Consider the following 15,704-nt stretch of genomic DNA (forward strand, 5'->3'; position numbering starts at 1 on the left):
GGGTAGAGGTTTGCAATATTGTGGGTGAGTACTATGTCAGGAGCTCAGGAATCTTGCCTCAACCCTCTTGGCAGCAACCACAGCGTCACAAAATCATAGTATATGATTATCAGAAAGGATGGTAACCCCTTCATTCTACACATGAGAAAACTGATGCTTGCTGAGGTGAGAAGACATGTCCAAACTCACAGGACTACAGTCCAGAGCCAACATACATGGTCCTACTGTCCCATGCTCTTTCCATGACATCACTTTAGGCAAGTCACTTGGGCCCTTTATTTTATTTAACAACAACGACAAAAATAACTTAACGTCCTCAGGTAGGTCATGCGACTTGTTTTATTGATTTTTGAATCAAGGACCTACACAAAAGCGGTTCAGAACATGTCCACAAACAGATGTGAAGGTGTGGGAAATAATACTTTTTTCCCCTCTATATTGAGTCTTTGTGTAGCTTGGCAGTTCTGTTATGTACTTTTTGATAAACCCCTGAACTGAAGAAACTTGCAAGTGAAAAGTTATAAAAAGCTAACCTTGAGCGTGACTTTTTTACTTCTACTACCACCTGTCTTGATGTTTTCTATGCGATCTGCATGCGCAGTAATATCCCACATGACAATCTAAAACAGAAATAAAGCTTATTACAACATATTTTCAGGAAATAGCTCATTGGGTCTTAAAGATTTTTTAAAACCTATTGGTATTGGCATGCACTCTGATGAATCAATCACCTTGAAGGATAATCAAATTTAGCCTACATCTTTAGTAAGTCAGCAACTTTTAAATCATGACAAAGAATGTTTTCTTCTCTATAAAAGTATTTTTTAGCACTTTGATTTTTGTGCTTGTGTTAATAAAAGCTAGTTGTTTTTTTTTTTTAAACTCCAGTATAAACCGTATGCAATTTCCTCTGCTTTGGGAAGAGTTCTTCCTCTGTCTTTGGGAATGTGCTGTGACTGTGTGGAGAGCAGCTTTGCCTGTTCTCCAGAAGTAGTACAAATACTCAGTTGTCCAAAAAGGCTGGAAAATGATGATTTCTACTTAATTGAATATTCTAGCCAACTCCAAATTTGCATATACATGGATGGTCATTTTTGGAAAAATGAGAATAAACTAAAATATGCAACACGAAATTAAATTAATTTTCAATGATTAAAAGTCATTTCAACACATTGAAATGTTAACAAAATGTCAGGATTACAGAATTGTGAGTGATTTTATTTTCATCATTTGCTTTTCTAAAATATTCTTTTAAAAAAGTATTTATTTATTTATTTATTTATTTACTTACTTACTTAAAGTAATCTCTACCACCCAACATGGGGCTTGAACTCATAGCCCTAAGATCAAGAGTCGCATGCTCTTTGACTGAGCCAGCCAGGCACCCTTTTCTAAAATATTCTTAGAGTTGTATCACCTTCATAATGAGTAACAAAAAGCATTTCAGGATTTGCAGGGCTTGGAGGATGGGCTCTAGGTCATCATTATGACCACCAGTTATTGTTGAACAAAACTGAGGGGGAAAAATGGTTTTCCTGGTTGTTTTGGTTCTGGATAAATGGTCATGGATGCTGTAGACATTTATTTTTTTTTAAAGATGTATTTAGGGGCGCCTGGGTGGCTCAATGGTTAAGCGTCTGCCTTTGGCTCAGGTCATGATCTCAGGGTCCTGGCATCGAGCCCCACATCGGGCTTCTTACTCAGCAGAGAGCCTGCTTCTCCCTCTCCCTCTGCTGCACCCCCTGCTTGTGCTCTCTCTGTGTCTGTCTCTTTCTCTCTCTGTCAAATAAATAAATAAAATCTTAAAAAAAAAAGATGTATTTATTTGAGAGAGAAGGCTTGTGGGGGAGGGGGAGGGGGAGAGGGAGAGGATCTCAAGCAGATTCTCTGCTGAGTATGGAGCCTGATGATGTGGGGCTCAATCCCATGACCCTCAGATCATGACCTCAGCCGAAACCAAAAGTCAGACACTCAACCGACTGAGTCACCCAGGCATCTGCACTGTAGACACTTAAATTTTCAATCACAAGGAAGTTTTCCTAGCCACACACAGAAAGACCATATACCGTTAATGGTCAAACTCACTGGGTCACAGTGAATTTCAATTCTGATCATAAAACAGCTTTAAGATTTTTGTTTTGCTTTATTGGAGAAATAGGCAATTGGAAGATAGGATCTAAGTTTCATATACATTAGATAAAAAGAGAAGAAAACAAATATGGTATTAAATTATACATATGTAAATTCAGTAATATATGTGTTTTTCCCAGTGAATTGCTGTTCAAATTCTGGATCATCCCCTAACTCCTACTCCTAGAGAAACGTCAGAAGAGGACTCTCGACCAAGAAGTATTAATGCTTGTGTTGTTGTTCTTCTGTGGAATCTTGTACAATATGCGGTTCTGTTCCACAAATACAAACAGATTTGACTCAGTTTTCTTCCAGTTATAACTAGATTATCCTGTGGACACCTCAAGCCCTGATACCACATCTAACACATCTATATACCCCAGTTCTTGGCACACAATTGGCATACTTTCCTTCGGCCAAATTGAATCCTTAAGTTTAAGAAAAACCACCAATCAAAACATATTACAGAATGTTGTCTAAATTAATAAATAGCTGGGGGAAAAAATCTATAATTACCTGCCCATTTATGCAGCCTCCAGCAATGATATTAGGGTCACTTGGACAGAACTTGAAGCAAAAGATGTCATCTGGGCTCTCCAGCATTAACTAAAGTAAACCCCCCCAAATTCAAGAGAGAATGAGAAAACCTATTAAGATCATAGTGAGAAAATAATGTTAAGACAGTCGAAAGTTGAATTTTATAGCCGTCCGTAAGAAACGTGGACATAGAGTCCATTCCCAGAATGCCACCTGTGGATGGAAAGTTGCCTCTGCTGAGTTTTGTGAACGTTGGCTATGTGTATGAGAGAGGTAGGTTCTCCAAGAGCCCAGGTCTCCCCTTCCTCCACCCTCCATGGGTCATTGCTGGGAGATGTTACAATTTTTTAAAACAAAAAGACTAAGCTTAGTGTTTCTGAGAAGTGTGAAGGTAAGCTCTGTGAGGACAAGATACTTTTCTCTTTTGTTCCCTGCTGTCTAGCTAGTCTGGCACAGAGTAAGCACTCAAAAAGAAAATGTGTTGAATGAGAAAAGATAGAAGTATTGCCAGTGATAATATTTCAAATTTTAAAATAATACAGGACTGAGAAGTGAACAAGCTCAAGTATTGGAAGGTAAGAAGGAAGCCCTGCAAGGAATATACCAGTGTGAAGGAATAGGTATAGTAATCATATTTGGCACCTGTGCTAATGTGTTAGCACCAGGCAAAATACGTGCATGGTTACTGTTCTTCCTTAAACATGACCATTAAAAATATGGACCCCAGAGGCCATTGGTTTGCCACCACTGAGCTAAAGTTTCAGACTGGAATTAGAGTGAATCATCTTTGTTTATTTGGTACTCTGTGGCTTCTAGAGAAACTTCTACTTTTAAAATAAATTAAAAAAAATATTGTCCTATAGTTTTGATAGAACAAAGACAAAAGAAATCATTTGCATTATTTCTTTAAGAAATTATTTGCTTGTCTTTTAAAGCTAGTCTTCAAAATAAAGGAGAGGGTCCTTTTTTCCTCTTCCTAATTTGCGTTCAGCCACACTTCCATGATGTGGACTGGAGAGTAATCCTAGTCCACTAGAAAATGTTAGAAAACCCCTACTTACCATTTTTGTGGTAATTAGGCTGATAGGAAAGAACTAGAGATCTGTCATTTTGATCTCTAGGTCTATAATAATTAAAATACTAGAATCTATTATAGTAAAACTGCCTGAATTCAGATAAATTAGGGAAGAAGTTAGGAGGAAAGGCTAGGGCTTATTAGGGAAATCCTTGGATATATAATACTTTATAGAAACAAAATATTTAAGTACATTAAAAAAACTTAATCTAACACTATAAAGCACCCTCCCCTAAGCAAAACTCTTTTTGAGCAGCTGATAGAAATAGAACCCTGTGGGGCAAACCTAGCCCTCAGACTTGTTTTATTTGAATTGTGTGTTTGGTTTGGTTTTAGTTGAACTATTTAAAAATTGGGAGATTTCACTCAAAAAATCTGATCTGGATTCTTTAAACCAAGTAAGACCACCTGGCAACAAGAGAGCTGAAGAGTAGTATCCCCCAGATGGGCTGTCCGCTCTCCAGGGCCATAGTCTGCACCCCTCCCCATTATTTCCCACACAGGCATCTGTACTCATCACTGTCACCTACTGGTGATCCTCAGAACTGAGGAAATTCATGTGAAATTAAAATCTATTTGCATTTGAACAAATAGTATTTAAATAAAGCCCATGAAAGTGTTTGCTTTTTAACAGTCCTCTTAAAATCGTTTCTGAAAATAACATGTTGATTTGTTCAATAAACCTTTTCAATAAACTAAGTGTAAACTTTAGTTTTGCTCAAATTGATGACAAATTCTGAATGGAAGAAAGCTTAACTTTACCAGCACTTACCATATTAACTGGTTATAAAGTACTTTGCAATTAAAACTGCTAAAGATAAATGTGAACATAGTTTTCGAAATGTTTAGACTACGTGGACACCTCTCCTTAATTACCTGAGGATGTATGGGATCCGAGAAACTCCAGAAAAGAATCAGTGATGGTTGCAGCAACAGTTTACCAGAAAAGTGGACTCTCTCTTCAAGGGAGAGTCGTACAGCCACGGACACAGCTATTAGGCCTGATTGAAACACAATTAGAAGTTAAAATCTGCAGCAACGGTACATAGAGAAATGTTTTTAGGTTTTGCTGCTCAACGTGGTCACTATTCATTTCCATTTTGATGAAACTTGAATAAATACATTCAATAAGAGACCAAGAGTTCTCCTAGAGTTCTACTGGGTGATACGGTAGCCAGTAGCCACATGTTGCTTATTTAGCACTTGAAAGGTGGTCAGTCCAAACTGAGATGTACTGTTAATATAAAATAAACAATGGACTTCAAAGATTTAGTATGAATTGTGTGTGTGTGCGTGAGAGAGAGAGAGAGAGAGATTGAGAAGGGCCACTGCGGGGGAGAGGAGGAGGAAAAAAGAGGGAAAAGACCTTTTTCTCTTCGTGGTTCCATCTGCATGTGGTTCCACCTGCACTGGGTCCCCCCTCCCTTGGCTGCTGAGTGATTTAAGGGAGGTGTGTTTCCTCTCTTGTCCGTTAATCAGATAGGAAGAGCATGTGAAGGGAGGGGTGGAGGGCGGGAAAAGGAGCTAGCCTTGGGAGTCCCAACAGGCTGAGGCAAATCCAGATTCAGCACCGCACTAGCTAGGTGGCCTGAGCCGTCACTTCCCTGGCTTGAGCTCTGGTGCTGTCCTTGTAGAGACCACAGTGAGGTGCTGGGAGAACACAGGATGGCAGGGGTGCCGAAAATGCTCGGCGGGTGCACCTTGCAGCTGGAAGTGGTCTTACTGCAACTGAGAAACTGAGCTAGTTTGTCATTTTACTAGAAAAGCCAGACTATTTCTGTGCCATCACAAAAGAGAACCACTGTCCTGTTCATCTCACCATAGATGGTCGGATGCCACGAGACGGAGGTGATCATCTTCTCTGTCAGGTTATGGAGGTCGGTAAAGGACTGGTACTCTTTCAGGTGCGTATCGGTTTTGTCTCCAAAGGAGCTTTCTTCTTCTGCCAGGCACTTCCAGTCATCAATAAATGTGTTCATGATTTCATTTTGCTGCAGGGCTATTTCAACACTATTTTGTTTAAAAAAGCAAACAAAAAAACCCCAAGACATTGGATTTTACTATTCAATGACAGGTCTTTCAGCAGATCCTCCTTCATTTATATGGAAAGAAAAAAATGTTCTCAATTATATTTGGTAACTGACGATTACCCCCATGTGAAATAAATGCCTTAAGAGAAAAAAACCTCATAGCTGTGTGCTACTCAGAACTTCTAGTGCCAGGAGGCTGTTAGCTGATGGCCTGGAGCACCTTCGTGATCTACCCGGGCTTCCAGGCTGAGGATGTGCTCGCCCAGGCCCATAACTGAGCTTGCAGCTGCAGGGACATGGGGCCTGCCCCGCTCTGCCTCCTGCCGGACTCCTCCCACAGGCCGTCTTCCCGCCGGAGCTCCCTGCAGGGGTTGGCCTAGACCTTGCTAGCTCTCCTTGCCCAATCCTGATTCCTTTAAAAAAAAATTTTACACAGCGGGACGCTCAGTAAACCTCTACTTTAAACTCGGTCTCATTCGCTTCCTGAAAACCCCAAACAGACAGAAAAGGCAATTTTCTTAGCCATATTCACATATACTGAATGTTCATATATACTAATTACTATACAAATATATCATTAGGATTATATATATATATATATTTAGGGTTATGTATTAATCAGGATTAGAATATATATGTATATATTGTATATATAAAATTTAAAATAAAAGATTCTCAAGGGGAGATTTGGAGGTTAGAAGTGTGATGTGTGTGTGTGTGTGTGTGTGTGTGTAGGTGTAGGTGTGTGGTAGTGGTGGTGGTGGTTTTAGTTATCACAGTGCCTGGGAGGTACTACTGTGTTTAATTCTATTACTAAACCTGCAATGCATGATACAATCCCTCAAATTAAGAATTATCCTGCTAACAAGGCTAATACTGCCCTTTCAAGAACAATCTGAGTGCTAGGCTCATCTCTTAGTAGCCTAGGGCCCTGACTTGACTGGCTCCTGTTTTAAAAGTTACTATAAGAGCTCCAAACTCAGTGAATACTCGAAAGTGCTGGGAACCTAGCGCGTCTCTCCCAACCTCCCACCCCCAATCACTTGTCCTGTGCATCTCTTCATTTGGCTGCTCCTGAGTTGTATCCTTTATAATGAACTGGTAAGAGTAAGGAGAGCACTTCCCTGAGTTAAATGAGTCATTCTGGAGAATTATCAAACTGATTTATAGCTGGTCAGTCAGAAGCATAGCCCCCCTGGGACTTGAGACTGGCGTCTGAAGTTGGGGCAGGCTTGTGGGACTAGGCCCCTTACCTTGTGGAGTCTGCACTAACTCCAGATAGAGAACTCCAGAGAGTTAGAGAATTGATGTGGGAGAGGATACTATTTGGTGTTGGGGGAAGAAAAACCCTCGTTTGGTACCAGAGGTGGTATGAGGAAGAACTTGAGAGTCCCATTTTCCTGCTTCTTCACATGGTTAGAGACTTTACACATTTAATGAAAGTGGTTGTTATAAATGATATGTTGTAGAGACCTGGATTCTCTTTTTTCCCTCTGAAAGGTGAAATTTGTTCTGGACTCAAACTCCAAATTCTATCTTCTTTGTATAGAACAACAGCTGAAATCTCTGCTCACTTTTTCAGCTTCTAGATGCTGGTTGTTCTGGACTCCCCGAGAGCTTCCCCTAAAAATGAGCACTTTAGTCTACAGCCTAGGATCTGATTAGATATTTTAGGTAGATCTGGGGTGTTGGCTTATCTGGGGCTCCCTTCCTTCCATGACTTTCCCCGGACTATTTGGTTATTGTACCACCCACAGACCGGTCACCTGAGCCTCCTATGGATTAAGCAATACTTACAGAAAAGGCACTGCAAACTTGCAAATCTCATCCTTCTCCCCTCTAGTTTCTGCTAACTTTTGGTCACTCTCCTGAGCCTTCAAGTAGTTGTGTCTATGTTTGCGTATAAATATTGTTTTTTAGATTTTCTGTTTTCTGTGAGTTTGACTAACGTATTTCACCGTTACTCAGTCAGTCACTTGCTTATGATATGAAAATGAGGTATATTCTTGAAAGAAGCAGTACCATAAACAAAAAACAAAACAAAACAAAAATTGCTGTAAGTTTCTGTCATGTTTATTGCCCCTGTATATGCTTGGTTTGAAAGCTCAGCTCACTCACAAGGCCTCTGGAGCTTTCCCACAATTAGGATGTCACCCAACGTTTTACCCTAATGACTGAGGGTCCAAATAGCTTGGTTTTTTAATAGGTATGGTAAGCTGAAAGAGTGGTTCTTGAGTATGAATCTCCTCAAATAAGAAAAAAAAAAACCCTCCTTAGACAATTAAATATAAACTCTAAATATTATAATAGATACTCCTAAGAATGTAATTAAACAGGGTGACCTTTAATACCTCTATTGTTAAGAATTAACACTACCGTCCACTGCTTAATTGGGTACTCTTGGTTAAATTGTTCTTGTATTTTACCTTCCAAACTAGGACCTTGCTACTTAAAGTGTGGTCTATGGGCCCCCAGCACCATCATGACGTAGAGTTTGCCAAAAAAGGAGTCACAGACTCCACCCCGAATTTACTGAATCAGAGTCCACATGTTGACAAGATACCCAGGTGATTCACATGCACGTTTAAACACCCACGAGGGCTAGCTTCGCAGCCTGGAGCTTCAAGTAGAAGCATTTGTTAGCTTTTTCAAAATCTTGTGGGGTTTTTTTTTTTTTTTCCTGTTTCAGCCTAAATGAGAAAGAAATTCCCAAGAGACAAGCTAAAGCCAGGGCCTTTGATCTGATTTCCTGATTCTTCCCTCTCAGCCTGAACTGGGAACTAATTCACAAGGGAGAAGTGAAGACAGCACCTTTTCTCTGGTTTCCTGTTTCTTTATTTTCCTGCACTCCAGTTTCTGAGGGTGATGAAGTGGAGGCTGGCAAAACCGTCGTCTGAGTTAGAGCCTGTAAGTACTTTTTTTTTTAAGATTTTATTTATTTATTATTTTAGAAAGAGAGATAGGGAGTGAGAGCTGGGGGGGGGGGGCAGAGGGAGAGGGAGAGAATCTCAAGCGGACTCCGAGCTGAGCATGGAGCCTGACTTGGGGCTCGATCCCAGGACCTGAGCTGAAATCAAGAGTCAGACGCTTAACCAACTGAGCCATCCAGGCGCTCCTGTAAGTATTTTTTTAAAGTTTTTTTTTTTTTAAACTCAAAAACAAATGTTTTTTAGTTGCTTTGAGAATCCCTTGAAATTCTCTTTACTTTCTTATCATTTCCTTCTTTTGCAAATACTGCTTCCCTTAGGATCTTTATGGATAAAATTCTTTAAGAAAGAACTCATTTCTAAAAAGGCACTATTCCCAGATCAAAGCCAGCCTTATATTAACTTTTAAAAAATTGAATAAACCTTAAACAGTTTTAGAGTGGGAAACATGGCAGTGATATATTTGTGGGTTTATTTATTCTTGACCGGTGCTATTATAATTCCTGTGCCAATTTTCCTCTTTTTCTTACAGTTCTGGCTTCTTCTTCCCACATCTCAGAGAGGGAATTATAAAGCTGTTTACTATTCCTCTCTCAGTAAGCATGGTAACTGAAAGGGAAGAATAAAAACCAGGTCTAAAGATAATACACCATGTGGATAATTAAGAATTGGCTATAGGCCATTTATGGCTTTGAAATGGATTGTACACAGACTTCTCATTTTTAATATTCTTATCAGGAAAAATTTTAAGGACTAAATTTTGATACGGGGAAACAGAAACCTTAGGTTTTCTTGTTTCTTTCTCATTGCCCCACTGGAAAAACTATAGCATGCTTCCTGTAAATGAGTGGCAAATAGTTATGCACTCTGTTTTTCTGTTTTTGTTGTTTAGTTTTGTAGCCTAAACAGAAATACATTTGTCACCAAACAGACAAGAAAATGAGGCCTTGGTGATGGGTATTAAAGAGGGCATGTTCTGCATGGAGCACTGGGTGTTATGCACAAACAATGAATCATGGAACACTACATCTAAAACTAATGATGTAATGTATGGTGATTAACATAACAATAAAAAAAATTTTAAAAAGATACAATAACAAAAAAAAATGAGGCTTGCTTCAAAGTCCGAAGTATTCACCTGATTTTCATTTCCCCTAATCAACCAGCAGAGTCCACAAAACTGCAACCCCCTTTTTAAAACATTGAACCTCTGGCAATTTCTGGAGGTTTCATGGAATTCTGCCTTGTAGTGTGTCCCCTACCCTTGCCATGAGATATACAGTTTTTCTGCATGTTTAATATCTTCTCCAGAGACCAACTAGTACGGAAATCCTGTGAGGAGAGACTGTGTTCCCGCCTCTAGGTTTCTGGCTCTTTGTTAACAGCCACTGTGTCCCCTCCGCTCTCCAAGCTTTGATTCCATAGTCATTCTGGTGGCTGGCACAGGGAAATAGCAGGCAAGCTAGTTAAAGTATGACAAGTCAGCAAGGGACAGCTGTTGAACAGCTGTTAGTCATCAGGCATTGATGGAACATCTATCTTTGTTCTACGTTTTACTAAACTTCACAAGAAGCCTTGACCTGGAGTAAACAAAACTATACATACATAAAGTATTTTATCTAGTTTAATGCACTCTCTTTGCATCTCTGGTGAATTTTTGAACCAGATTCCCCCCAGACATAAGTAACAACTTTCGAGAGTTGTTGGAATTTTCAGGATATTTAAAAGTCTCAAAGAATTAATGGTGTTTTCTTAAAAATGCAAAAACTTAATATGGGCTATGTATGAATTCGACCAAAAAATTTTTAATTTTGGAAAGACATGGAAACCAACCTACAGGGTACACCTGGCAGACCTGTCCATCACTGGCTCCACTTCTCTGAACTCTGATGTTGACTGGATGAGACCTTGTCAAGCTCTTCTCTGGTTTAGAAACCCCAGGGTCCTATTAACAGTGTCTGTGTGTGTGTGTGTGGGGGGGGGGGTTGTTTCTGAAGACAACTCTCAGATTCAGTAAGAGTGGCAGCAACACAGGAATTAGTGGCAAGGGATAAGATGTACAAAGGTACATGTGAATCGAATTCAGGTTATCATTTACAAAGATCATCATCATCATGATCATCTTCCACATCCCCTGCATCCTCATCTTTGCAATCTTATACAAGTTAATGAAGCTAAGAAGGGGAGTAGGGAGTGGAGAAGAAAGACTTAAATAAAAGAACCAGGGTAAATAGATGTTAATTTGCCATTAGGAAAACATCCTCACACACTCAACTGCATACGTCTCGCAGGTGAACACTGGTGTGGCCCTAGCTTGGGAGGTCTAGGATGTTGCCTGGCAATAGAAGGAAAGACTGAGAATGTTGTCACATGGTCATGCATATCTGATAACTCTTCATACTCTCTAACTAGACACCATGGACCGAGTTGCTTTTTAAGACCTATCACTATAGGTACACATACACATTTTGTTTTATTTTAAAAATTTAATAGACAGTTCTTACCTTATACATGTGTTGTTAAGAAAGTCACTCAAAGGCTTTGATTGTCCAAATGTCTCTTTTTCCTCCTCTGATAATTCTCTTGGATAATATTGTGTAATGGCATTTTTGGGATATGTCCTAATATATTAAAAGAAAATCAAATACCAAAAATTAGAACAAAGGAAAGTAAATATAGCTTGTGACAGGTCAAAGGTTTCTTTCTGTAACAGTAATAAGATACTATTTTTTATTTAAATTCTACATATTGAATTTTTACTTTATCCTAGATAATTGATATTAACTGCCTTTTTGAAATACTTTGAGTATTTATGTATTTGTTTCCAACATAATCAAGAAGTTCTTATTTTTTAAAATTTTTATTTAGATATTTTTAACTTACAGAAAATTTGTAAGAAGGATATAAGGAACTCTCATACACTCTTCACCCAGATTCATCCGCTATTAACACTTTGCCACATTTGTTCATCATTCTCTTGCTCTTCATTTCATTAAATCAATGTTTCTTAACCAGTGCAATCCTACCCCACCCCCACACCCTGGGAACTTTTGGCCACATCCAGGAACATTTTTGGCTATCACAACTGGAATGTGCTACCGGCATATAGTGAGTAGAATCCAGGGATGCTGTTTAATACCCTACAACGTACAAGATGGCCTTCCATAAAAGAGGATTATCCAGCCCAAAATGTCAGTAGGGTTGAGACTGAGAAACTCTGCTCTCTATATACAAAACTAAAAACAATTTACATTTCAGCAGTGATGGCAACGTGATCTCTGAGAGAAAGCTTATTCCATCCAGTCTGCCCTCAGTGCTCACCTGCACCCTTGAACATATCCTGTTGCATTTGGGCATTGGCACTCTCCCCCGCTAGACCGGGTGAGCTCCTTGATCTTAGGGTAGGGGGCTATAGAAAGGTCATGTGTCACAGTCATTAAGAGTGTGTACTCTGGTGACACACTGCCTGGTTTTGAAGCCTGATTTTATCACTAACAAGCCTTGTGACCCCAAGCTAATTATTTCACCTCTCTGTGTCTGTTTATTCATCTTTAAATGAAATTCTCAAAGTAGCTGGCTCCTAGAGTCATTGTAAATTGAATGCGTTAATACATGCAAAGCTTTTAAAACAGTGCCTAGCCCACTGTAAGTGCTCAAAAAAATATTAGGTTGTATTTAATCTGTGTTGGATAAATGTTAGTAAAATGTCTCTGTGAGAGGCAAATATATTAAGTGAAGAGTAATGAAACAAAGCATAAAGAGAGTTTTATGTTTAATAAAGAATTCATGCTTTTTTCTCCTAAGTAGCCCAGTATCCGTAGCATAAAGCAGAGTGCTGGAAAGAAAGAATGTTGGTATTGGAACCAGAGAGACTTGGGTTCAAATCTTAGCTTCACCTCTTAATTTTTAGCACACATTAGTATCCTCTAGGTAGGATTAAGTAAGAAATTACATGGCACCTATGGGTTTCATCCATGAAGCAACATGACTAAATCACTCTTATTTTTTCAATGTGATTTGTTTTGGTATTTCTCAGCAGATCTATTTGTTATTGCTTCAGATTTAAATTATGTTCCGAACATTGAGCTTTCATTTTTAACCTGGCTTTGCCTCAGTTTCTTTATTTGTAAAATGGGGATAGTGCCTACCTCAGAGGGCAGTTGTGAGAATTGAGTTGCTGCATGCCAAGTGCTTAGAAGAATGCCTAGTGTGTGGGAAGAACACAGTGAACATTTGCTTTCACTGTCGTCCTCTTTGAACCTCACCTTTGATTCTTTTTTTTTTTTTTTAACTTCCACCACAATTGTTATCTGTCAGCCTCTCCACCCCAGACTAGCTACCTTTCCTGATTTCCTGATCTTGGTAAGGAGTACCAGCGTTCTCCCAGCATCCTAGATTTGAACCTTTTGATTCATATATTTTGTTTTCATCTCTTGGGTCAAGACCCTCACTTACTTCTCATCTTTCACTCCATCTATATAGATACAACTGTCACTTGGTATGAGTCAGCATTCATTGAGAAGCTACTAAATCTAGAGTCTTCTGGTTTGGGTTCCTGTTGTTGGAAGTTCCCTGTCCTCTTCTGAGTCTACCTGCCAAGTCTATCCTGGCTGACTCATTCTTGTTACTTTTCCGCACCCTGGCAGGAACATAGGAAAAGTCTCTGGCTGGCTTGGCTTAGAAATTTGTCTCAAAGTTTAAGTGTCTTTGGTACTAATGTCTCACCTCTCTCCCTCCTGTCTCAGCCTCACTTCTTGGTATTTGTGGATCTCTGGTGTCCTGATTCTCTGTCCAGACTTGACTACCGATCCTGTCTTTCTTTTTTACCTTCCTTAATTCTGGCCTATTCATCTGCCTCTCTTGTTTCTGACCTATTTCTTATTCCGACCCCTGGTATTGATTGATGTGTATGTGCCCTGACTTTATCACTGCATTTTTATGGTTTCTGACTTGTTGGTTTACATAGATTTGAAAAGCATGTTTTATATTTCACTCCACACTGCTGATTCCTGATTCTCCTGGTCACTGCATATTTCATAGCCCTCTCTTGACACTGTGAAATCAAGTCAGTCATCTGTTCTGTGCATTCTTCTTTAACTCCAACCATCTCTTCCCCCTTCCTTCCTCCATTTCATAAATGTATGTCAGGAAATATCCTAGGAGTTGAGGATGTGGAAATAAACAAAATAGACAAAGTTCCTGTGTCATAGAGCTTAAATTTTAAGGCAGGGTGGGTGCAGAGGTGAGAGAAGAATGACAATGACCAACACATATCAAGTGATGATAATAACATGAAAAGAAATAGAGTAAGGGGGTAGATAGCAACGGGGGTTATCGCTTTTATAGATGGCCCCCAACTGATGATGCTTCCACTTGCGATTTTTTTACTTCAGCATGGAGTGAAAGCAATATGCATTCAGTAGAAACTGTACTTTGAATTTTGGATTTGGAATCGTCCTGGGCTAGTGATCTGCTGTACGATCTTCTCTCATGATGCTGGGCAGTGGGGGGGCCAGAGCTCCCAGGCAGCCACACGATCATGAGGGTGAACAATCCATTCACCGACAATCATCCTGTACCCACACAACCATCCTGTTTTTCACTTTCAGTATTTAATAAATTACATGAGATATTCAACCCTTTATTATAAAGTAGGTTTGTGTTAGATGATGTGGCCCAACTGTAGGCTAATGTAAGAGGAGCAGCATGGGCAGAGGCAGGAAGATGTGGAAAAGCAGACATTCTGGAAGCTGGAAACGGCCCATGGGGCTGGAGCACAAGAGCTTGTTTCAGAACAGGGTGCCAAGGCTGGAGTGGCAGACAATGCCTTGTCATGGAAGAAGGAGGATCTCATGCCATCCTAAGGGCTCTGGATGCCGTGCGGAGCCAAAGAGGAGATTTAGGCAGTGGCCTAACACAATCTGCTTTGATATGGGAGAATGATCACTTGGGTGGTGGAATAGAGTGGTTAGGAGGCAAAGGCGAGAGACCACAGGGCCCCTGCTCTGAAAGCAGGAGTGTGCTTATTGACAGCATCAGTATTGTCCTACGTCATAGTGTTTACACTCTTACAGGCTCGTCTCTCCTTCTCCTATTGAGATTTTATTTATTTATGTTTATTTATTTTCCTATTGAGATTTTATTTTTTTATTTTTTATTTTTTTAAAGATTTTGTTTATTTATTTGACAGAGAGAGATACACAGCGAGAGAGAGAACACAAGCAGGGGGAGTGGGAGAGGGAGAAGCAGGCTTCCCGCAGAGCAGGGAGCCCGATGCGGGGCTCGATCCCAGGACTCCGGGATCATGACCTGAGCCGAAGGCAGACGCTTAACGACTGAGCCACCCAGGCGCCACCCCTATTGAGATTTTAAAAGGTATTGTTGAGTATAATTAGATCTGCCTGAATTGCTCTGTGAAGATCTATGTCATTGTCAATCCATTTCTATTTATTATAAAGATTTTTCAAAATAAGCATGGATGTTGCTAGATTTTACTGTAATTGCCTTTGAAAATATACAACCCCCTCGCATACTTACCATCTTGTTTGGGTGCTTGTGTCCTTGACTTTGGGGACTACTTGCATGCCAACATCTTTCTCAAGTTGCTTAAGGGCAAACTGTCTATCTGGGTAGGCTGTACATTCAATATAGGCATCTTTTACACTGGAAGCATTTTGGTCACTGAACTTAATTGGCGCTCCAAACTCACTTCGTTTTCGAGAAATCATATATGTAATCTGCAACACATGTGAGCAGTAAAAGTAACAGAATCAAGTCCATGGAAAAGTGGATGTTTGGTAGACAATACTGGTGCTCTGCTCAGATCCTCTCAAATCTTTTTCTTTCTTTCTTTCTTTTCTTTCTTTCTTTCTTTTCTCTTTCTTTTCTTTCTTTTTCTTTCTTTCTTTCTTTCTTTCTTTCTTTCTTTCTTTCTTTCTTTCTTTCTTTCTTTCTTTCTTTCCTTCCTTCCTTCCTTCCTTCCTTCCTTCCTTCCTTCCTTCCTTC

The 15,704-nt window shown here is 39.7% G+C and overlaps 1 protein-coding gene across 1 annotated transcript in view; it reads right to left on the bottom strand.

Annotated features, from left to right (window-relative positions):
- The window catches only part of WDR63 (WD repeat domain 63), a 69,837-nt gene that overhangs the window by 36,706 nt on the left and 17,427 nt on the right, over positions 1-15,704 (bottom strand). Inside the window, exons 7-12 of the mRNA XM_032416266.1 lie at positions 15,237-15,436; positions 11,204-11,320; positions 5,562-5,752; positions 4,619-4,743; positions 2,647-2,736; positions 534-620 (exon numbers count right to left, since the gene is read on the bottom strand). Of these exons, the coding sequence (XP_032272157.1) occupies positions 534-620; positions 2,647-2,736; positions 4,619-4,743; positions 5,562-5,752; positions 11,204-11,320; positions 15,237-15,436 (810 nt within the window). The remainder of the gene's footprint in view (positions 1-533; positions 621-2,646; positions 2,737-4,618; positions 4,744-5,561; positions 5,753-11,203; positions 11,321-15,236; positions 15,437-15,704) is intronic.

The sequence above is a fragment of the Phoca vitulina genome, unplaced genomic scaffold (assembly GCF_004348235.1).
Source record: "Phoca vitulina isolate PV1807 unplaced genomic scaffold, GSC_HSeal_1.0 scaffold2, whole genome shotgun sequence".
Classification (NCBI taxonomy): domain Eukaryota; kingdom Metazoa; phylum Chordata; class Mammalia; order Carnivora; family Phocidae; genus Phoca; species Phoca vitulina.